The sequence below is a fragment of the Coturnix japonica genome, chromosome 6, assembly GCF_054131305.1.
Source record: "Coturnix japonica strain WE chromosome 6, WE-NBRP24, whole genome shotgun sequence".
Lineage (NCBI taxonomy): Eukaryota > Metazoa > Chordata > Aves > Galliformes > Phasianidae > Coturnix > Coturnix japonica.
In genome coordinates, this window is record NC_140668.1 from 38,930,913 (window position 1) to 38,953,214 (window position 22,302).

The window sequence follows — 22,302 nt, forward strand, 5'->3', positions numbered from 1 at the left end:
ACTGTGCGACGGCGGGAGGGGGAGAGGAACGGAGCAGCCATGTGTGATGGGGCGGAGTGCGGGGATGGGTCGGGGTGCGGGGATGGGACGGGGCGGAGACGGCAGCGAGTCGGTAACGGCACCAAACCGAGACCGTGCGTGAAGTGCGGACAGGGACGGGCCGTCGTCGTTATACGGATAGGGGATGCGTTCTGTCGGTGAGGGAACCGGGATGTGGGGTGTTATGGGGCATCTCGGTGTTATGGGGTATCAGGGCTTGGTGTTATGGGGTATCAGGGCTGTTTGTTATGGGGTATCGGGGCTCGGTGTTATGGGGCATTGGGTTCCTTGTTATGGGGCATCGGGGCTCGGTGTTATGGGGTATCAGGGCTCTATGTTATGGGGCATTGGGCTCTGTGTTATGGGGCATCAGGACTCGGTGTTATGGGGTATCTCGGTGTTATGGGGCATCTCGGTGTTATGGGGTATCAGGGCTTGGTGTTATGGGGCTTGGAGGCATTGGTCATCAGCACACGGAGACATCACAGCTCTGGGATGCGGGGATGTGGGGCTGTAAGGCTGGAGATGGCAGGTCTGGGGACATTATGGCTTGGGGACATCAGTGCATAGAGAGAAGAGCCTGTGTGTGTGGGACATGGGGACGCTGGGTCTCAGGGCCATCGATCCAGGGCTGCTCAGTGCTGTGTGTGTCCCTGCAGTGCCTGTTTCCATGAGTACTTTGTGCACAAGTTCCGTGCTATGCTGGGCAAGAACCGCGTCATCTTCCCAGGAGAGAAGGTACGGGGGACACGTGGCGTGGGGGGGGATGTGTTGGGGTTATTGCATTGCATTGCATTGCATTGCATTGCATTGAGGCTGCTGACTGGCCCTGCAGGTGCTGCTGGCGCTGTCGGGTGGGATGGGCTCCAGTGCGATGCTGAGACAGGTCCAAGAGGTGAGTGTAGGGGGTTGGGGGGCTGTGGGGCACAGCTCAGCCCACTGACCTCATTGCTGTGCCAGGGGCTGAGCCGGGAGGCGGCCAAGAGGCTGCGCTTTGTGCCTGGCGTCATCTACATCGATGGTAAGACATCAATATCCCTGTGACCTGTCCCCATCCCTCCTTCCCATTCCTGCTGTGGGGCTGTGATACTCTGGGGTGTCCCCCCCTACTCCAGCTGCTGCTGCTGTGCCCACAGAGGGAGCAGTGTGCGGCCAGAGCCTGGAGCAACGGGAGCAAACCCTGAGCCGCATTGAGGCCCTGCTGCAGGAAACTGGCTTCCCCTACTACCTGGCCTCCCTGGAGCAGGTGGGGACGGGATGGGGCTGGGGAGCACAATGTGGGGAGCACAACGTGTCTGCCTGCACGCAGCTCCCTGTGTGTCCACAGGCCTTGGAGCTGCCTGGCTCAATCCTGCGGCGGGGCCCTGGTGGGGACAGTGAACCAGGCTCTTCTTACAAGTCGGCTGTAGATGGATTCATCCAGCAGCAGCGGCAGGAGGAGGCCGGTGGGGATGGTGGCAGCTCGGCCGCAGGGCTCAGCACCCAGCATGGTCCCATAGGGGACTCCCATACCTGCCTGCCTGCGGCTGCCCGCACCAAGGAGCTGCTGCAGCTCTTTGACTCAGCAGAGACACTGACGGCAAAGGAGGAGCTGCTGCAGATGCTGAGGTGAGTTACCCCTCCTGCCCTATAAGCACATGGCACGGCCCCGTGGGTCTGAGCCGGTGTCACTGTGTCCCCAGGATCCACCTCGTCCTGCACACTGCCCGCACTCAGGGCTACACCAAGGTGATGACGGGTGAGAGCTGCACCCGCGTGGCCGTCAAGCTGCTCACCAACCTGGCCCTGGGGCGCGGCGCCTTCCTCGCTATGGACACAGTGAGAGCCATCATCCCTGCCTGGGACTGGGACGGGACACAGACACTGCTCTGTGCCTGGGGTTGTCCCCATGTTGGTGGCGGCACCTCAGCAGATTCCTGCTCACCTACAGGGCTTTGTGGACAGCCGACACGGTGACGTGATAGTGGTGCGTCCCATGCGGGACTATATGGCCAAGGAGATTGCGTTCTACAACCACTTCTTTGGCGTCCCCACAGTCATCACACCACCCCTCCAAGCCAAGGTAGGGCTACCCCTGCCCCCCCCCACTTCCAGCCAGACTGAGCTTTGGGCCCCCACATCCTGATAGGATCCTGCCCATCTCTGCTCCCCTGCAGCGCCGGGAGAAGACCAGCATCCACCGCCTGATGGAGAACTTCCTGCTGGGGTTGCAGGTGGATTTTCCCTCCACCATCAGCACCGTGTATCGGTATAGCACCTTACAGCACCTCAGGGCTGGGTGGTTGGGGGCAGGCAGCGGGGTGCTCCTGCTCATGCCCTCTTCACATCTTCAGGACAGGTGAGAAGCTGAGCCTGGCTCCAGCTGAAGCAAACAGCGAACAGCAGCGCTGCCTGCTCTGCCTCTGCGCCCTGGACATCGCTGGGGGTGAGTGGCAACGGGGACACACTGGGGTGACAGTGTGTGCCAAGGGTGTGACTGTCCCCTGGTTCTTGCAGAGGAGGAGCTGGCCTTAGAGCCCACGCTGGTGAAAGACACAGGGAACGGGTGAGCATTAGGATGCTCCTCTGGCATGGGGGACACAAAGACAACAGAGACACCAGCAGAGACATTGTCGCTGTTCCATCCTTTCTCCTCTCACAGGGCTGAGAGCAGAGCTGCCTTCATCCCACTGCTGTGCTACAGCTGCCGCCTCACTTTCAAGGAAATGGTGAGGATTTGGGGTGGCTCCCCAGGAACCGGGGCCAGGGCTCGGTGTCCCCAATGTCCCCTCTCTTGCAGGGTCCCCCAGCCACGCTGCCAACCTACGTGCGCACTGAAGCTGAGCGCAGGAGCTGCAGGTAGGGGACAAGCTGGGGAGGTCCCTTCCCTGCGGTATGAGGGCAGTGCAGCCAGCTGCAGGTCTGTGTGTCCCACACAGGGCTCTGATGAAGGAGCAGATCCAGGAATTCCTGCTGGAGGATGATGATGAGGAGGAGCCTGGTGGGAGCTGACGGCACAGGGCACAGCTGTGGGGCACGGAGCCCTGTCATTGTGGGGCAGGAAGGTCCCATAAGGGTGAGGGAATCTGGGATCACTGAATGGTGATACCTGGCATTCAGACAGCTGCTTTCACACTGGATTTAAATGATCCAATACCAGCAGGGGGTCAAGGAGACCCCCCCCTCCAAGTGCCCATCCAGGGGGTGCTGATACCCACAGGCATCACATCCCCACTCCCACCCCAGTTCTGGGGAGGCTGGGGTGGCCTCAGCTTTGTTTTATTAGATATCTGTATAAATAAACCATTTGAATTAAAAAAAAAGAGTCACAAGTGTCTACAGTCCGGCTGGGGATGCCAGCCGCCCCAGTGGGGGGGGCCACAGCACCGTGCCCCCCCTATTCTGGGGCTATTGGGGTATTGCTTTAGAGTTCAACTTGGTTGTGGAGGGGGGCTGAAGGGTGCAGGGAGATGTTGGCTCCTGCCCACCCTCCAGCAGCCAGAGGGATGAGGTGTCAACTCCTGACACCTCCCACAGCTGGCCAGCCCCCCCCACCCAGAGAAGGCACAACATGGTCTCTGCCGGTCGGACGGCTTCAAAGCAAGGTGAGGATGAGCTCCTCCTCCTAAAAGCACCGTCCTGTGCCCCCCAGCAGGACGCAACCCCACAGGGCTGCTTAAGGCATTGGCGGTGATGTCCCCTTGTGAGGGGCTGGAGTCCCTTCCCCTTACTCCTTCTCCCTCGTCCACTTGATCATGGTCTCGGGTGAGCGGTAGAGGAAGATGAGCTTGGCGTAGAGCTCCTCCTCCAGCTCCAGCTCTCCCGTCTCCCGCACCAGGAAGATGTCCTGGCACAGCTTCAGGATGCGATCCACGCAGGGCAGCTCCTCAAACATGATGGAGTGTGAGATCTCGCTGAAGAAGCCTCGCACAAACTTCCCTATCACCAGCACGATGGAGACGTACAGCCCCATGATCCTGCAAGGGGATGGGATGAAACCACCTTCCCTCTCTCCTCGCCACCCTCAGCTCCCCACCCTGTCTCCCTACGTACCCATAGCCAGCCAAAAAGCCCAGGCTGGGGGGGCTGACTTTGTCATTGAAGATGACCATGGGCAGGATGTTGCCGTCACGTGCTGGAGCATCCTTCAGCCGCACCACCCACCACTCCAGGAAGCTGTCACTGCCCTGCCCTGAGCCTGAGCGCTCCCGTTTCAGCTGCACCTCAACATCCAGGTAACTGTCCTCTCCATCTGTGGGGTGGGCAGAGAGGGGTCAGGGCACGGCACGACGGGCAAGACCCCCATCATGTATACAACAGACAATAGGACCCACCTGGCAGCAGCTGCTTGACCGGGTTGGCTTCAGGGCCATTGGGCGCCCGGATGTATTTGGGGAAGAGCTTGGGCACTTGCCTGCAAGAAAGGAGAATGAAGCACCATCCCTGGGGGTGTCCCCTTTCCTTGAGCCCCCCCAGGGACACTCACACAGGGGCATCACGGGTGCCCTGCAGCAGCTGGGCCAGCTCCATGCGCTCGGGTGCTCCGGGCTGCAGGTCAGTAGTGTGCTTGTCGAAGGTGTGCTCCACCGTGCCGCCCTTCCCCAGGTCCCTGCAGGCACCAAGGTTTGCTGGGGGGCACAGATAGGGCCCCCCTCCCCAATAACCCCACTGTTACCTCTGGAAGGTCCAGGTGAGGCGCAGGGTGATGTCAGAGGAACCATTCTGCAGCTCTCGCCGCATCTGCTCGCGGCTGGGAGGGCTGATGCTCCACAGTGAGCCCGAGCTGCCCTCGATGCGTGCCGTGACGATGTCCTCATAGCCGTACAGCGTGATGAACTGCATGGCCACCTGGGGATGGAATGGGGCACACGGATCAGCACCTCTTGGGGCACCCATTGGGGGCAGAGGAAGGGCACTGCAGGGCTTTGGGGCTACCGGCTGCCTCTCGAATTCATTGGTCAGTGCTTCGTAGTCCTGCGGTGTGAAGGGCTGGATGGATTGCTGCTGGGCGCTCATGGTGAACAGTGGCTGCAGGGATATGGAGCAGTCAGTGCATGATCCTGGCACCCGATGCAAAGCTTGCCCCCCATCCTCACCTCATACCCCCCCAGCTTGAGGGTGACGGTGACATCGATGGGGTGGTTGACGACGCCCACCACCGAGCGCACCAGCGACATGAAGAGCAGTGGGAACCAGATGATGGCCACCAGGAAGAGGATGATGAGGCCACCCATGCCGTACTTGACGATCTTCTTCTTCTTCTGCCCTTTGGGCTGGGGGTATTTCTGCAGAGAGACAGCACGGGCTGCCTGGTAGGACCCATCTGGAGCCACCTGAATGGCAGTGGGCTCAATGTGGCCGTACCTTCTCCGTCTCACGGCTGCACTTGATGATGAAGATGTTGGCGTAGATGTCTTCCACACACATCCAGTTGGACAATGACAGCGTGGTGTCGGTCCAGACCCAATCCATGACAGCACGCAGCTCCACCAGGAAGGGCACGAGGCGGAACCTAGGGGGCATGGGGAGATGGGGCTGCTACAGCTCCATCCACCCAAGTGGAACAACCTGTCCCTGTGCCACCCGCTGCCCCGTACCCTTGGAAGAGGAAGAGGTTGAGGTGGTTGTATTTCTTGGTGAGGAAGTTGCCCAGGATGCGGGTTGGGTAGCCACAGCGGATCTGGTAGGCTGACAGTGAGAAGTAGATGCACTTGACAAAGTACCACAGCTGGGCCACTGTGTTGAGGCTGAACAACCTGTGGGAGGGATGTGTCACTCCTCAGGCTGTCCAAGCCCCCATCTTGGGTATCCCATAAAGGAACCACCCCATAGGCCACCCAAGGACCATATCTGAGGACAGCTTTAGGGGTTGCTCAATGGGGACTGGTACCTTTCAGTGACAGCTGGCAGGATGAAGAACATCCAGAGATGGATGCTGAAGACCAGGATGACCTGGAAGATGAGCTTGCCCAGTACAGTCTTACGGAGGTAGAGTGCGCGGTCGATCACCATGGTGGTGAACTGGATGAGCAGCATGACCAGGAAGGCCTCTGGGACTTGGTCATCCGACAGCGAGGAGGTGATGTCGGCGGCTGCCGAGTGTTTCTGGGGATACCAAAGAGGTGAGGACACAGCCCTGCCTGACCTCACACTGGGATCCCACCATCTGGCACCCTGCAGAGCCCCCAGCTCACCCCAAAAGCCCAGAAACCAAAGATGATGATGATGAAATCAACCACATCAGCCAGAAACATGAAGGCATAGACGTCGGTGGCTGCCCGGTACTGGCTGTGCAGGATGTCATGGAAGAACCCACGCACGGGCTGGTACATGTTCTGTGCCCTGGAGGGGACAGGGACGGGTGACAGGTGACCAGAGGGCTGCAGGCTGCCATCCCCACCCCAACCCACACCAAGGGGCACTCACATGGTGAGGAAGAAGAGCTTGACCCGGAGACCAAACGCCTTCAGTTTCTTCTGAGAGTGGCTCTGTTTTGCCTCCTCCTCTTCCTCCTCTTCCTCTCCCTCCTCCTCCTCCTCCCCATCATCTGTAAGTGACAAGCAGTATGGGTGACCACCTGGCTCCCTGCAAGACCACATCTGACCCAATTCCAGGTACTCACCTTCCTCCAGCATTGCTGCTGGCTCCTTGCCCCGCCGCCTCTTCCTCCTGAAGCGGAGATGTGTTGCTCCATCCCCACTCCCCTCCTTCTGCCCTTGGGCATCGCCCTTCAGCTCTGACCCCACAGCTGCACCCAGAGCTCCCGGCTCTGCTGCCACCGCTGGGGACCCTGCTTCCTCCTGCCGCTCCTCCTCCTCCTCCTCCTCCTCTGTCTGCTCAACCTCTGGCTTCTTCTTGGCCAATGGATCCTCCTCGTGGTCCCACAGCCCATAGCACTGGGAAGGACAAGGGTCATGGGGGCACAATGGGGCTCTGGCCACCACCAGCCCTCACCCATGAAGCACACTTGGGGCTCACCAGCAGCAGCGAGCGGTGGAAGAAGAGTGCCAGGAGCTGGATGAGGTCATATTTGACATAGCGGTCGGTCTTTTCCAGCCCCAGGATGCGGGGTGGGAAGAAAGGCTTGCCCTCATTCCGCACCAGCATGGCGTAGCCGTTCCAAGGGAAGAAACCAAACTGGAAGAGGTATTTCACCACCACCATCACCTGCAGGGATGTGGGGGTCAGTAGGTGGCAACCAGAGCTGGGCGTCATCGTGTCACTGCCCCCTGCACGGCCACCTCCTGCACACCTCAGTGAAGACGATGGCGGTCATCCAGAAGCGCTTGCTGGGCCGAGGGATGGAGAGCATGGCCCAGAGGAAGACGAGGATGGGCAGGAAGAGGGAGATGACGGAGGCGGTCACCATGTTGTTGAGGATGATGATGAAGTAGCAGAGCAGCTCGGAGTGGGCAGCCACGCAGTGGTAGATAGCCAGCAGCAGCTTCAGAAAGCGGTTGTGGGACTGGTAGAACTTCTCTGACTCCTCCAGCTCGACAAAATACAGCCTCCTGTGGGGTATAGGGGCTGAGCCTGCACCCCAGTCCCACTGCATCCCCATCACCACCACTGCCCTCATCATCTCCATCCCCGTCTCCATCACCCCCCATCCCCGTCTCCATCACCTCCCATCCCCATACTCTACCTGCTCACCAGCAGCTCGCTGGCTGTCCGGCTCCGGTTTTGTGGCAGTGCCAGGAGCTCCCGAGACCCTGCCACGTCCTCCCGTGACCCCCAACTTGCCACTTGCTCCTGGCTGCCTCTCTGCAGAGGCCACTCTGCTGCAGGGGGCTCAGCCCTTTGTTCACACTCAGCTCCATTGCGCCCACTGTGGACAGCACGGGGACAGGTGAGCATCCTCCTTGCAGCCCCCACAGTGGGCAGGTGGGCACCCCAGGGGGGTATCTATGCACCTGCCTGGAAGTGATGCCATTCTGTGGCTCCTCTTGGGGCTCCTCGGGTGGCAGCAGGTAGAGCTCATCCAGCACCCCACGGTGCACATCTTCACCCTATGGCACGTATAGGGTCAGCACCACCACGATGCTGCAGTCCCGATGCCACCATCTCCCCCCACCAGGGTGTCACCTTGGCCAGGCGCTGTGTCAGGACGTATCTCTCGAGCTGCAGCACTGTGGACATGTCGGTGTGCTCCTGCGTGCAGGCTTCCAGCCACTGGGTGAGGCCATCCACCATGGCCTGGCACAGCACCCATAGGAAGCGCAGGGTGTTCAGCGCCCGCTGCAGCACGTTGCCCCGCTCTGCTGGATGAGGAGAGAGGGGCTCGTGGCTCTGCACACACTCAGGGCACCCCCTGCCATGGCTGGTGAGGTCCTGCTGCCCACCTACCAGATCCTTCCTCCTCCTCCTCCTCCTCCTCCTGGCCTTCAGCCTCTTCTGGCTCCTGTAGTGCCTCCTCCTCCCTCGCCCTGCTGTCCCCTGCAAGGCAGGCAGTAAGTCATGCCCTCCTCATGATGGGACAAGATATCACTTCTGAACCCTCTCTGTGGCTTTTCTGCCCACCACCAAGACTGCCCTCCCTCTTAAGAACTCAAGGATGGACACAGCTCATGCCCAGCCCTGCATTTGCCATCAGAGAATACACACACACACTGAGAACCGCCCCCCCCCCCCATGGAGATGATGCTCCATTATAGGACCCCAACTGCAAACAGCAGGACAGGACCACTTCTCCCTCACACACACACTCCAGGCAGCCCCAGCCCCATTTTAGGGTGCAGTGGCCCCATTTTGGGGACTCGTAGCCCCATTTTGGGATAAGCCAGACCCACCTGCAGCGAGCTCATCACCCAGCTGCTCCTGCTGCTCACACTCCTGCTGCCTCAGTGCTGTCCTGGTGTTGGTCATCCAGGCCTGGTAGGCGAGCTGCAATGGGGAGGAGGCTGTCAGCACCCAGCAGTGCAGCTGGTGCTACCCAGCTCCCACCAGGCTCACCTGAAAGGCGCTCTGCCTGCCCGGCCGTGGCTCCTCAGGCACTGCTGCCTCCTCCTCTTCCTCACTGTCGGACTCAAAGAGGAAGTATTCCCCGGAATGCAGCACTGTCGGGATGACAGAGGGTGTCACAGCTGTGTGACACAGGGTGACACAGCACGGCTGGTGCCCAAGCCATCCCCATTGCCATCTCCCTTGTGCTCAGTGCCAAGGACACCACAGGGGGACCTCAAACTACAGCACCAAGTAGTTTGAGGTCCCCAGTGAGGCATCCCTCCAACACTGACTCCTGTGGATACCCAGACTGCACACCCCGTTAGTGCACACAAGCAGAGAACGCCCCGGTTAATGCCAAGAGCGGGGATAGGAGGCATGCGGGGCGTCACCTCGCCAAAAGCACCGTCACCGTCGCTCCCCTCGGTGGCACCGCGTGCCGCCCGCACACCATGCGGGGCAATACCTGCGGCGTGGTCTAACCATGGCCGCCACCACCGCTCCCTCTGCCGGGCAGGGTCCGCCGGGCTGCTGGGCGCTGTGGAACGGCAGTGGGGGCTGAGCGTGGCCGCAATGGGGGCAACCCACCCCACTGCACGGCATGGGAACATTTTAGGGTGTGTGGGGACTGGGGTGGTGGGGGCTTTTGACCGCTGTGCCCTCTGCTGGGCTGCACCGGTCCTTGCACAGCAAGGGGTGGGGATGGTGGGGGTAAGAGCTGGTGATGGGTTGAGGCCACCACTCCGGTGCCAAAAGGGGGCTGGAGGGGCTGGGGACCCCCCCACCGGCTCTCACCTGCCCTGGCCCCATCCTGCCCCTCACCCCTGGGCAGCCGCTCCTGGTGGTACTTCTCCTGCTTGGCACGGATCCGCTCCATCCTGTGGGATGCAGCACGGGATGCTCCGGGGCTCCCCAAACCCACAGTACTCCATCACCATGCTGGGAACCCTGCACCCCCCCACCCCCCGGGCACTCCCTACACCTCGGGGTGCCCCAACAGCTCTAAGGGGTTTGGGAGGTGCCCCAAACATCCCTCCCCCCTCCCTCAAAACCCACTCACTGCCGTTTGAGCTGAGCCAGTGACTTCTTCTCAGCCTGCCGGTGGGAGCGCATGCTCTTCATGAGGCTGGCTCTGAACAGCGCGACACCCCTGCAGCAATGGGGACAATGGGTGGTGGGTACCCTCACCCAGCACCCTCAGGGACCTCGCAGACACCCCCTGTCCCACCTGGAAGCCTGCAGGGCAGAAGCTTGGAGGTCCAGCATGACGTGTAAGAAGTAGTAGCTGAGGAAGACACGGCGCTGGAGCAGGAGGAAGAAGAAGCAGATGCTGTCCCAGATGATCCCAGCCTCCTCCACCGGCAGCGAGCAGTCCTGGTCCTTGCCCATCTCCTTGGCTGGCAGACAGAGGGGTGGAGGTACATGTGAAGCAGCACCCCAAATGCCCCCCTGTCAGCCCCAGCCCACCCTGTGCCGGTGCTCACGGTCATAGTAGCCCTTGACGGTGCAGACCAGGCTGAAGAGTTGGATCACCCAGCAGAAGTTGCTCTGCATCTGCTGCACGAAGACGCAGGAGAGGAGCTGCGGGCAGAGTGCAAGGTTGGTATCTCTGCACCCACCTGGATGACCTGAGGAGCAGCCCCAGGAACGGTGCCCTCACCGACAGCATGTTCTTGGAGATGATGACAGTGATGTTGTAGAGGATGAGGCAGTCCCAGAGCACGAGGCGTGCCCGTGCTGGCTTGCGCAGCATGGCAGTGCCGAAGAGCAGGAGGTAGAAGCAGGCGAGCAGGTAACCGAGGCCGAAGAGGCTGATGCGGGTGGCCCCGGTGATGAAGACCACAACCAGGACAAACCAGAAGAGGTAGCGGAAGACCACCACCTTCGCCATGTCCAAGTAGGACCTGCAGAACGGGGTGCTCAGAGCGGGGTCCTCATCCCCCTCCCAGCTCTTGCACTCAGCTCCATCTGGGGTTGGGGTGCAGCAAAGTGCTACATCCCCACAACCAAGCCAGCAGGTTCCTATCTAGGGGTCCCAAGTGCCCCTCAGTGCTCATCTTGGGGTACAAAGTGCTTGTCCCAGTAAATGGGTATCCCAACGCTCAGTGGGTTCCTGCACCATCACTGCATCTCCCCAAAAGATCCCACCACACCCTCAGGTCACTCCTGACCCAGCTGTGGGGGTAACATGTGGGTCTCCCTGCCCCAAGAGCTGCTGCAACCCCATCCTGTGGGACCCCATCCCAGTCCCCATCCTTGTCAACTACATCCCAGCACATCCCACTGCCTTCAGATGCCACCCCTCTCTCCATGCCCCCCCAGCCATGGGTACCCACCGGCAGTGGATGAAGTTTGGTGTGGGGTTGTGTGGTTCTCGCTCCAGGTCTGGCCGGTCCGCGTTGTCGCCCGCAGCCCGCAGCCACTCCTCGGTGCGCTCGGCCACAAACACCCTCCACTGCTGCGCCGCACACAGCAGCAGCACGAAGTCATCTGCAGGCACGTGGCTCAGCCCATGGTGGGGGGCTTCAGAGAAGCCCCCTCAGGCCCACCCTCCCCCTGCCCACCCCAGCGGGCACTTACTGATGAGGTTGGTGGATTTGGGGGCCACGAAGAAATCAGGCAGGTAGAGCCACTTGATGAGCGCCGAGTTCATGGGGAGGGTCCGGCTCCAGCGCCACGGGTAATCTGGGCAGGGGGAACAGCTGCACGCTGCATCTTAACCCCTCAACACCCCCCAGCCCATTCCCCATGCCCCTTACCTATGCAGAGAGCAGGCGGCATGCCGACACACAGCAGGTACTGGTAGAGGAGGAAGATCACAAGGAAGAGGCAATACTTGGGCCAGAGGCGCGCGATGGCCGCCCGCCGGCGCCGCGTCAGGATGACGACCAGCCAGCAGCCGTGCAGGATCACCATGAAGTTCATCCGCTGCCCGATCACGTTCACCGTCATCAGGAAGCAAATCTGGATTTGGGGTGGTTCAGGAGCTCAGTTCCACACATACCATGGTGCCCCACGTTGCCCTGGAGCCCCCGCTGCCCACCTCCAAGCCAAATTTGTAGTAGAAGTAGTTGATGAAGTACTTGGCACAGGTGACCAGGCCGTGGTCCAGCTGCTCACGGGACACGTCCTCGAAGATGGTCTCAGTGATGGGGACCACCAGCTGGTGCTGCTTACGGTAATACTCCTGGCGCCGATACACCACCGCCTCCAGCACCAGCAGCAGCAGCACCAGGAGGTGGTTCTGGGGGGAGCAAGGGGTGCTCAGTCTCACTGTGCACAAGGGTACAGAGCATCCCACCCCATTCCTGCCCTCACCCCCTGCCCACCTGGATGTAGCCCAGGTTGGGGAAGCCCTTGCGGATGCCAAACCAGTTGGCAGGGTCCACGGGGCCACGGTACAGCGTGGAGTTGCCCATCTCCTCTGGGCTCAGGTTGGTGCTGTTGAGCAGGGGCTGCCGGAGGACACAACGTCAGCACCCACAGCCATTGAACCCCACCACCATCCCCATCCCTGCCCCGGCACCTGGGTGCAGTTGCTGGAGTACTCGCTGGGGTCGACGATCTTGAGCTGGTAGAGCATCTTGCAGACAATGATGATGCAGGTCCAGACGGTGGAGAGGCATGAGGCCATGTGGCGGAAGCGGCAGTAAGGCATGGCAAAAGCCCACAGCAGCACCAGCAAGAAGTTCATCAGTGATACCTGGGGGCAACGACAACGTCAGCACCGTGGGATGCCCTCCGGGACCCCCAGCCCCTGTGCCGTACCTCCTGCAGAGCCACCCAGACGGTGTAAAGGGCCACCAGCTTGAGGATGTGCAGCTCCAGCAGGCGCCCCACAAAGACCTGCCCGCGGGTCAGCGTGTCCGAGAAGGTCCAGCCCAGCACGATGAGGCGCTCCAGCACCAGCCCCCACTTGCTGGGTGCTGTGAGGACACAGACCATCAAGATCCATCCCTGTACTCTTCCATGCTGAGAACACCTCGACACATCTCTGTAACCTTCCATCCCTTTCTGGGCCTGAAGGACACCCCAGTCCAACCCTACATCCTCCCCTCCCAGGTTTGGAGGACACTCTGACTCAACCCTGTATTCTCCTGGCCCCTTCTTGGCTTGGAGGACACTCCCATCCACTCCTGTACCCTCCAAATATCTGAGGACATCCCAACCCATCCCCATATCCTCCTGTCCCCTTATTGATTTTGGAGAACACTCCAATCCATCCCCGTACCCTCCAGACTTCAGAGAACACCCCAACCTATCCTATATCCTCCTGGCTCCTCCACAGCTCAGGAGACAACCCAATCCATCCCTGTACTCTCCAAGGCACAAAGGACACCCCAATCCATCCCTTACTGATTCCTCATCTTGGAGGACATCCCATCCCATCCATCCCCAACCCCAAGGACACCCCACCCCTGGCAGTACCCTGCGAGGCAGTGTCGGATTCTTCCCCTTCAGTCCTGGCACTCTCAGCAGCGGCTGCATCCCTCAGCAGCCGGCTGCCATGCAGCTCCTCGGGCCGGGGGATGTGGCAGGGCTGAGGCTCAGCAGCAGGGATGTGCTCCACGTCAGTGATGTGCATGAAGGGGCGGTGAAAGTAGTGAAGCTGAAGGATACAGGCCAGCAGAAAGAAACCCGGGATGAGGGTGCTGGAGAAGAGCTCGGAGACGCTGAACTGCTCCAGACCCAGGTCACCCAACCTGGAAGGGAAGGGATATTGTGCTCAGCATGTGGCCACCTCCATCCCCTTTGCCAAGCATGGGTGTCCTCAGCAAGGCAAACCTTCCATGCCTCAGTTTCCCTGTGTGCAAAGCATCTGCTGGCCATGCCCTGGTGCCACTGCACCAGTAGGGACACCATGGTGGGATGGGGACACCATGGTGGGATGGGGACACTCACTGCTCGTTGGTGAGACCCGTCAGGTTCCTCCAGTACATGGGGAAGTCCTCAAACTGGAAGGTGTAGACAGCGATGAGCACCAGCATGGTGTAGGCCACCACGAGCCACCAGAAGCCCTTCAGCACTTTGCGCCATAGGGTGTAGTACACCTAAAAGGACAGGGACATCAGTTTGGTGCCACTGGGTGCACACGCCATATGGGGCCAGCACCTCCATCCCCTGTACCTGGAAGAGGGTGAGGCAGAGGAGGAAGAGGAACATGTAGACAATCTTGTAGACCACGAGGCGCCCAGCGAAGCTGACCACGATGAACATACCAGCGCACACACAGATCCAATACTTGGCATAGAAATCTCGCACCAGAGCCCCCAGTGCCTTCAGCACATCCCGTTGTCGGCCGGGTTCTGTAAGGCATGGCACTGCTGGCACCATGGGTCGCATGGGGATAGCCCCCAGCATCACCAAGGGATCCTCACCTATATCTGAAACTGTCACCTCCAGCAGCGGGGTGGCCAGGCACCTCCTCGTTAGCAGCTTCTCCTTAACGAACTGCCTCACCAGCAGCCAGAAGGTGAGGGTGAGCAGGAGCTGCAGGGACAGGCAGTGAGCAGAGCTGGTGGGCACCATGGGGACGGGGATAGGGGTGGATGCTGGTGGGGCACCATGGGGATGGTGATAGGGTACCTTGGCCCCCAGGTCCAGGCAGGGGTACTTGGGGCGCACCAGCCCCAGCTGCTCCAGGCTCATGAGGCCAACACGAGTGGGCAGCTCGGGGCCCAGGTCCATGCCCCAGACATACTGCAGGCTGCAGAGAGCAATGCCATAGAGCAGCAGGAAGGGTGAGCAGAGCATGGCGAAATGGTGCCGGCTGCGCACGATCCAGATGAGGCAGGACCAGAGCAGCAGCACGAAGGTCAGCCAGCTGTGGTAGGTGATGCTCCACACCTGTGGGACAGAAAAGCTCAGCTGCTCCCCTTTTTCAGGCTTGGAGAAAAATTCCTGGGGGTTGTAATGGGGTGCTGCCCTTACCATCATGGCAATGAGGGCGCAGACGTAGCTCTGGTTCATGATGACGTGCCATAGTGCCTGCAGGGGCAGCCGCTCTGCCGGACGGTCCCTGCCTGGCCAGGGGAGCAGGAGCTGTGAGCCTCTGTCCCACTGCAGGGCAGGGATGGGGCAGCACTGGGGCCAGGCTTACCCGGTGGTGTGGCATCACCCATGATGTGGACGGTGCAGTTCTCTGTGTTTCGCTTTCCAGTGCTGGAGGTCAGCATGGGCTGGAAGGAGGAAGGGGTAGAGAGGGCTGAGCATCCACTGACACCCCCACAGCACCAGGGTGCCACATCCCCAACTCACCTTGGTGTCTTCAGCCACGCCATCGCTGTCCTTGGGCCAGCTCTCCAGCTCCACCAGATCCCGTGCAGGGGGCTGTGCTGGCACTGCTGCTCTCTGCAAGAGCAAGGAGCCAGCTGCAACCTTGGGAAGTCCCATCCCCGAGCACAGCACCCCCTCCATCGCATACCCTGGGCCATTGTGGAGCATGCAACCCCACAGCCCCTCACCCTGCTGTCCAGGCGGCGCAGCTTCAGCAGCGTGGCCACAGTGTAGTAGAGCAGCAGCAGGATGCCAGGATTGGCATAGACGGGCCAGGGGTGGTCGGTGTTGAGCTGTAGGGCGTTGGGTCGGGAACAGTTGCTGTACAGGACGATGTCCTTGAAGCCAAACACCCTGTGAAGGGGGGGGACACGTGGATGGCATTAACCCTCTGGGACCAGCGACATCCCCATCCCCACAGCATTGGGCTGTGAGCAGGATGGGAGCCAAGCAGGAGCTGTGCTGGCTGCAAACTATCCCTGGGGACGTGGGGGGTACACATGGAGGGGGACACCCATGGCACCACTTACCGTGCCCAGATGGTGGGCGGAGGGAAGACCCCCTGCACAAAGGGTGCTTGGTAGGCATAGAGGCACAGGAGGTGGGCAGCAGCATAGAGGCCGACGAGGATGCAGAGGGCATCGAAGGCAGCACGGCTGGAGGGGAGGTGACATGCCCACCAAGTGCACAGCCCCACGAACAGCAGGTAGTAGACGCTGGAGGAGGCGGAGGGCAGGGTGATCCCTGCAGAGCAGCGCCCCGTGGGCGGTCAGTCACCCACATCCCCCAACCAGAGATCCCCTACATTCACCCCATTCCCCCTCCCCAGCCCCGGACCCACCAGCCAAGGCCAGCAGCAGGATGGCCAACCCCTTCCCGGCCGCCCACAGCACCCAGTGTGCCGTCACCCGCAGCCTGGCGCTGAGCGGTGCGTCCCCTCCAGCCGTGCCACCGCGCCGCTCCACGTCCTGCTCTTCCCCCTGCAGCAGGCAGGAAGCACAGCAGTGAGCCCCCCTCATCCATAGACTCCCCCCATGGGCTCCCCCGGTCTCCGCTGCCGGCCGTGCCTCAGTTTCCCCTCTGCACGTGGCCCAGCCTTGCACCTGGCCGTGTTTATCTCCCGGCCGCTTGGAAAGTGCCTCTGAAACACGGCTGTTTTTCTTGGCAGCAGCAGCCGGGTTCCCAGCACTGAGCTTTTTTCCAGCCTGCCTCCCGTGCTCACTGCAAAGGCATCCACGCTGCCAGCGCTCCGGTTACAGCACGGCCTGCACGGGGCTGCGGGATGCACCCGAAATGGGGCTGGGACACGGAGGTGCCATCAGCACGGAGCTGCACGGGTGATGCTGGTGCCACCAGCATGGGGTTGGCATGGCATTGCAAGGCATTGCATGGCACTGCACTGCATGGCTCCCAGCTGGCTCCATCCCCAGCCATGGGCAGCCCGCGCTCTGCCGTCCCACATCAAGCAGCTCTATGGGGTTGGGCTGTTTGTGGGATCCCTATGGAAACATGGGAGCAAACACGGGCACTCCTCTGCGGCTGAGTCACCCCGGGGTGGGGGAGATAATGGGGGGACCCAATCCATCGCTGACCAAACAGCGCTTCCCATGTGCAGCCCCAACACAGATCCCAGCCTGGGTCCCCAGGCACCAGGGTGTCCCCATAGGGACAAGTAGGGACAGACAGGGGCCATGCAGGAGGAGCGCTGCTGGTGGCACTGGTGGCACCTCACCTGCTCAGGGGGCTCCGTTCTGCGGGTGGCAGCGCTGCCCTTGGGGACAAGGCGGTGGCACAGACACAGGCAGAGGGATGAGACCAGCAGGATGCCAACATCAGGGGCCACCAAGCGCACTGAGTTGGGGAGGTCACCCAAGTCCAGCCTGCAGGCAGAGAAAGAGTGGGGTTGGGAGGGGGGGTTCTCCACCACCAGCAACCACAACCAATGTTAAGGGAGCCGTACCTGGTGACCCCAATGTGCCGGGCGAGGACCTCCCAGCTGCTGCCTGTGGGGAAGCATGGAGGTGTCAGGGTGGCAGCCCCATAGCGCATATTAAGGGGGGTCCTGCACACAAATGCCACCAGCTTGGGGACTCCGGGGAACCAGGTGGGGGGTTACTCACAGCTGGGCCCCAGCAACTGGTCCAGGGCAGGCAGCGTGTACAGGCATATCTGGAAAACGAAGTGGGCGAGGAGGAAGAGGAGGCTGGTCCCCAACAGAGCTTTGAGGAGGCGGCCGGCGTGACCTGCAAGAGATGGGCACCCATCGCCCCGAGCAGCCCCCGGGGGTGCCAGCATCCCCACTCTGAGCTCCTGGCAAGGGGACACTGGTGCCGTGCCAATGCTGCCAGGCCCTCACACCCCTCAGCACCCCCCCAGGAGCTCCCTTTCTGCCACTGGGAAACTGAGGCACAGGGCACTGCGGGACCCCAAGACAACACTCCCTTCTCCATTCACCCACAGTCACCACTCCCAGTCCCATCCCATCCCACCTGCAGCAATGCCCCCAACCCTTCACTTCCCTGGCTGAAGGGGGCACAGCCTGGGCACCCGCCCAGGCACAAGGCCACACACACCAGGAGCGGTCCTGAGGTTTCTGGTTAATAGGGCCAAGGCTCAAAATTGGCCACCTCGCAGCAGGAGGACTATTAATAGTTGCACCAGACTATAATTAACCAAACGAGGCTGCCACGTGGAGCCGCCCGGCCCTGGGGAAACCACAAAGGAGGAGCAGGTACCTGCAGGAGGGACAGCCCCTAAAAATAGCCCCAAACCCACTGATGGGTCCTGAGCACGGGATGCAACGCCCTCACCTGAGATATCAGCCGGTCCTGGGAACCACGGCAGCAGCAGCAGGTACAGCAGGTACACCAGGGAGAGGACGTTGAAGCGGAACAGGCAAGCTGAGGGCACAGGGTGGGCAGGGTTGGGGGCACTGGGGCTGCACTGTGTTATCCACACCCCATAGGGACCCCATTACCGGGATGCTCGATGAGAACACCCCGACTGGGTCACTGCAAACCAGTGCAGACCCCAGGACAGCCCAAGGAAGGGTCTGCTCCCTTCCAAACCACAAGGACCAGAACCCCCAGTGCCGGGCAGGGTGCTGGGGTGGGCCGGGCGCCAGGGGACGTGCTGCAAACCCGGCACGGCCCTTCCTGTGTTTACGAGGTTTTAATGGGATGCAGCATCCTGCAGCAGCGCTGTGAGCCTCCCCACGGACCCCAACGCGGGGCTACCGAGGAATCCCCACCTGCCCCGTGTCTGGGGAGCCCCCGAGTGGGGTTGGGAGCCGCTCGCATCCCCACGATCTTTGGGGACACCGCCGCCTCCCAGCGGTGACCCCATCCCGCGTCACCTCCCCGCACGCCCAGCGTTGCTCAGTGCGTTTCGGCACAGCCATGATCTCATGGAACAACTATTCCTCTCCTCGCCGCCAGCCATGAGCAGCCGGGCCGGCAGGGAGCGGAGCACGGCGAGGGGCAGCCAGAACCAGCGCTGCACTGCGGACAGACCCTGGGGGTCCATGGGGATAAAGCTGGGGGAGGGGGAGGGGGGTCACCCCAATGGTGGTCAGAAGGGGGATTGGGGTCAGAAGGGAGTTGTGCCACAGGGACAACTTGCCACAGCGTGGTTCAGCTGCTTCCTGCCACCAAGGGTTGGGGACATCACTCGTGGGGCATCACGAGGGATGGAAAGGTGCCATAGCAGCAGCATCCCGCCTCGCTCAGCGTGACCAGCACCGGAGGGGGGGCAAAGCCACGGGATGGGGCTCCCACAACCGTCCTGCACCGGCACAGCAGGTCGGTTCCCCTCCGTGCTGACAGCGGGGAAACGCAGCACGGAGACGGTGGGGGGGGAGAAAAACCAGTTTGGCAGCGCCGGGAGCGCAGAGCGTGCCAAAGGCGAACTGCCCCGCGGCACCGGGACGGCCGCTCCCCACCGCGCTGCCTCCGCTGCTCCCAGCCGGCAGGGTGGGTGTTTGGGTGGGGGGGTGGCACCCACCGCCCCCTCTACGTGCCAGCAGCACCCACCGCCCACCAGGTTTTGTTGCTGTGAGGTAAGAGCTGCTCTTTGCTGGGTGCCTCCCTGCTGCGCGTCCCGGCGGTCGGTAGCACTTGAACTGAGCGCTGTGATGGTGGAGCCAGGAGGACAAAACGCAGCTGCTCCCTATTGCCGGCCTGCAGCACCCCCCCCCCGGTGGTGGACCCATCCCAGGACCCCCCTGCAGGGTGGGGGTCGTACAAAGGGCCGCAGCAGCGCCTCGTTTGCAGCAGGGAGAGCACAACAGCAGCACCGGGGAGATGGGGGGCAGATGGAATTGGAGCCGTATCCAGCTGGAGGGTGAAGGTGGCTCCAAGACCCCAGTGGTGCTGGGACCCCGACCCCCTGCCCAGCACCCCATTGGCAGTGCTGGCTGCACGCAGCCCCACTGGTTGGCATTGGCGCTGCTCCTTACTCTCTGCAGGACAAGGAACGACCCCCGCAGCCCCTCAGCAGCGCTGAGAAGCAGCCACGGGCACGTTCCCACTCCCAGCCCCATCTCTGCTTTCCGGGAAGAAGCAGCAGCCCCACCATATCCTGTTTGTGTGGAAAATCCATCCTGGTGCCGCCAGAGCGGGGCAGGGGCCGTCCCGCTCCCCATAGGGATGCTATGGGATCTCCCCGGAGCGCAGCCTGGGTAAACCCACAGCCGACAGGGTTGGGATGGGGAAAGCCTCGCCGGGGGAGCGGTGCTCAATATCAGCCCATCGCCCAAGGATGGGGACGGCCCCGGTGTCCCCCCAGCACCGACAGCGACCGCTGGGAACAAACCGCACGGTCGTCCCGCCCCGAGTCCTTATCTGCGCTGCGCATGGGAGGAAGAGGGAGCAGAGAGGTTAAACGGGCAGCGCGGCCCCAAGCACCAACCCTGCCCCAAAGCAGCGCGATGCGGCGGCCACTAAGGGGATGGAGCCAACCCAGCGCCTTAAAGCTCAACACCGGGACGTCCGCGCTGCTGAACCGGCATCTCCGTCCCCAGCAGCCGCAGGGGGCAGCCCAGATGCTCAGGGCATCCCCACAGCTACATAACGGGGGTGAAACCCCACCGCGCCCCGACAACCCCACAAACCCACGCGTGACACCAACACACCCCGAGGGACGGAGCATCGCCCACCGCAGCCCTGCACAGCCCATCCCCCAGGGCCGCCCTTGGGAGGAAACGGACTTATTGCTCTTGGAGACGTTTGACGGAGGTTTTTTTAAGGGCTTTTTTTTTTTTTCTTTCCCTCCTCTTATTTCCCCTCATTTAAAAAAAGCACCTGACCGCAGGAGGCGGCTGGACGCAGCCCACGCCGGGCACCGCGCCTGCAGCGCTCCCCGGGACCCCCACACCCCGCTCTTGGGAGGGGGTGGGAGGGGGGGGAAGAAGCGCTTGTCTCCACCCCCCTCCGACTCAGAACCTCCCCTCACTTTGGGGGGCGCATCCTTAGGGAAGCGCTGCCCGAGGGCTTAAGGGATGCGCAGTCTGGGGGGGGCTGAATGCGGAGTAGCCAGGCACATCTACCCCCATAGCGGGTGGGAATCCGGCCCTACGGAGCTGTACCCCTATGGGGCCACGGCCCCACACCGCGCCGCAGGGTCCGGCCACCGCCCGCACCGGGCTGGCTGGGAGCCGCCTGCTCACATCCTGCGGACGTCGAGGAAGAGCTTAATTGCAGGGGAAGGAAGGTTGAGGGGGCTCCCACCCGCCCCGTGCCTCAGTTTCCCCCCCGTGCAGGGAGCCCGGCTGCACAACGAGCACCCGCTGAGTCACCCGCACCTCTATTTTAACCTCATATCCCGGGACGGCGCTGCCAAGCGGGGCCCCAAAAGCCATCGGGAGGAGGAGGGGAAGGGGAGAACGCCGTGTCGGAGCGGCAGCACCGCGGATCCCAACGCTAAAAGGCACCGGGGTGCGGGAGACACGCGTGACCGCACGGGATGAGCCCGGCCTTGTGCAAACCGAACCCGGCCACCACCTTCCCGTCCCGGTTTGCAGGCAGGGTTATAATTAACCTCCTCACATCCTGCGCGATGCACTGAGTCACTCCTCGCACACAGCAAAACTGCAGAAAGAAGCTTTTCAGCCGGCACCGACTTCCTCCGCCAGCACAGCGGGGACGGGCAGCGCTGCGCTCCGCCAGGGGGTGGCACAGCCCGGGGGGGGGGGGGTCCCCGCACAAGGAGCCCGTTGAACCACGCGTGTTGACGGAGCCCCACGGAGCCAGAAAGGATTTTCCTTTCGGACGGTCCCGCGGTTCCAAAGGCCGATTCTTGTCCCGCTCGAGGGGATTTTCCAGGCTGGGGTCCAAGCGCTCCCCGCTGTGGGTGGTGCGCGGAGCGGCCGCCCCAATGCAGCGCACCGGGCTCCGGTCGGTCCCCGGGACGTGGGACGGGGCGGCCGCCGGTGCCAGCGCTGCCCGCAGCCCCCGAACTCCGCTCTGTCTGCGGCTCCCGGTAGGGAAAAAGTTCCCTGCCCCCCCCCTCAACCCCCGTCACCGCGTCCCGGCTCCGTGAACAGCACCGGGAGGGGGGGAAAACGAGGGGCTCACCCCCACAGCCCAACACCCCCAATGAGGGATTAACCCTGAGCCCCTCCGGTAGGGAATAACGCGCGACACGTGCACCCACCGGCGAGCAGGGCGAGCGGCAGCAGCAGCCAGTAGAGCCCCGCACACAGCACCCGCCGCTCCATGCTTCATACGGGACGGGCCATACCGAGCCGGGCCGGGCCGTTCCCGTTCCGCCCCGTAGGGCCGGACCCGGAGCGCTGCGAGGGAACGTTCTTCCCCCCGCCCCAACGCTGCTTTTATACGCGGCACCGCCCGGCCCCCTCGGCCCGGCCCCGCCTTGCGCCGCCCGCGGGCGTTGCGGCCATCGGTGTCGTGAGTTGGACGGGCTCAGCCCTAACGAGCGGCACCGGGAAGGAGGCGAGAAATAAAACAAACAACCAAATAAACGGTACATCAAAGGTCGGGAGCTTCCTCTGTTTGCTCTGCGTTAAAATAATAAGCAAAAAAGGCTTCAGAGTTAATTGAGGCTGAG

At 62.1% G+C, this 22,302-nt stretch overlaps 2 protein-coding genes across 9 annotated transcripts; one reads left to right on the forward strand and one right to left on the reverse strand.

The window, feature by feature from the left end:
• On the forward strand, positions 1 to 3,341 carry CTU2 (cytosolic thiouridylase subunit 2). 4 transcript variants are annotated; one of them, XM_085551240.1, is made up of 14 exons: positions 1 to 197; positions 699 to 777; positions 875 to 934; positions 1,000 to 1,060; positions 1,155 to 1,285; positions 1,367 to 1,647; positions 1,722 to 1,857; positions 1,970 to 2,101; positions 2,196 to 2,287; positions 2,373 to 2,464; positions 2,536 to 2,584; positions 2,681 to 2,747; positions 2,819 to 2,877; positions 2,958 to 3,341. In XM_085551240.1, the coding sequence occupies exons 1-14, from the start codon at positions 40 to 42 to the stop codon at positions 3,028 to 3,030; spliced, it is 1,470 nt and encodes a 489-aa protein (XP_085407366.1). In that variant the 5' UTR covers positions 1 to 39; the 3' UTR covers positions 3,031 to 3,341. The 4 variants fall into 4 exon arrangements, with proteins under 4 accessions (XP_085407366.1, XP_015729833.2, XP_085407368.1 ...); XM_015874347.3 differs by having other exon boundaries at positions 1,176 to 1,285; XM_085551242.1 differs by lacking the exon at positions 2,536 to 2,584.
• On the reverse strand, positions 3,282 to 22,068 carry PIEZO1 (piezo type mechanosensitive ion channel component 1 (Er blood group)). 5 transcript variants are annotated; one of them, XM_085551189.1, is made up of 50 exons: positions 21,889 to 22,068; positions 18,048 to 18,137; positions 17,358 to 17,480; positions 17,198 to 17,240; positions 16,970 to 17,117; positions 16,079 to 16,217; positions 15,768 to 15,981; positions 15,426 to 15,591; positions 15,220 to 15,312; positions 15,062 to 15,140; positions 14,893 to 14,984; positions 14,548 to 14,808; positions 14,340 to 14,451; positions 14,089 to 14,267; positions 13,864 to 14,012; positions 13,390 to 13,664; positions 12,730 to 12,887; positions 12,488 to 12,664; positions 12,291 to 12,416; positions 12,005 to 12,205; positions 11,721 to 11,925; positions 11,542 to 11,646; positions 11,298 to 11,451; positions 10,622 to 10,865; positions 10,446 to 10,542; positions 10,190 to 10,358; positions 10,022 to 10,111; positions 9,757 to 9,839; positions 9,428 to 9,499; positions 8,971 to 9,074; positions 8,808 to 8,901; positions 8,365 to 8,454; positions 8,104 to 8,276; positions 7,936 to 8,027; positions 7,664 to 7,846; positions 7,271 to 7,529; positions 6,997 to 7,185; positions 6,641 to 6,914; positions 6,445 to 6,565; positions 6,213 to 6,360; positions 5,909 to 6,123; positions 5,616 to 5,774; positions 5,383 to 5,530; positions 5,115 to 5,303; positions 4,954 to 5,046; positions 4,694 to 4,866; positions 4,505 to 4,627; positions 4,353 to 4,432; positions 4,072 to 4,270; positions 3,282 to 3,995 (listed from the first exon to the last, which is right to left on the reverse strand). In XM_085551189.1, exons 1-50 carry the CDS (start codon positions 21,950 to 21,952, stop codon positions 3,746 to 3,748), a joined length of 7,464 nt encoding a protein of 2,487 aa, XP_085407315.1. In that variant the 5' UTR covers positions 21,953 to 22,068; the 3' UTR covers positions 3,282 to 3,745. The 5 variants fall into 5 exon arrangements, 4 of the variants coding, with proteins under 4 accessions (XP_085407315.1, XP_015729837.2, XP_085407316.1 ...); XM_015874351.3 differs by having other exon boundaries at positions 8,104 to 8,279; XM_085551190.1 differs by lacking the exon at positions 9,428 to 9,499 and having other exon boundaries at positions 8,104 to 8,279.
• Positions 22,069 to 22,302: the final 234 nt, after the last annotated feature.

Coding starts and splice junctions, on each gene's coding strand:
- PIEZO1 (XM_015874351.3), bottom strand. CDS start 21,952: ATGGAGCGGCGGGTGCTGTGTGCGGGGCTCTACTGGCTGCTGCTGCCG. Junction 7,847..7,935: donor CAGAATGGCATCACTTCCAG/GCAGGTGCATAG, acceptor TGCTGTCCACAG/TGGGCGCAATGGAGCTGAGT. Junction 6,566..6,640: donor AGCAGCAATGCTGGAGGAAG/GTGAGTACCTGG, acceptor TGTCACTTACAG/ATGATGGGGAGGAGGAGGAG.
- CTU2 (XM_085551240.1), top strand. CDS start 40: ATGTGTGATGGGGCGGAGTGCGGGGATGGGTCGGGGTGCGGGGATGGG. Junction 1,061..1,154: donor TGGCGTCATCTACATCGATG/GTAAGACATCAA, acceptor CCCCTACTCCAG/CTGCTGCTGCTGTGCCCACA. Junction 1,858..1,969: donor CCTTCCTCGCTATGGACACA/GTGAGAGCCATC, acceptor GCTCACCTACAG/GGCTTTGTGGACAGCCGACA.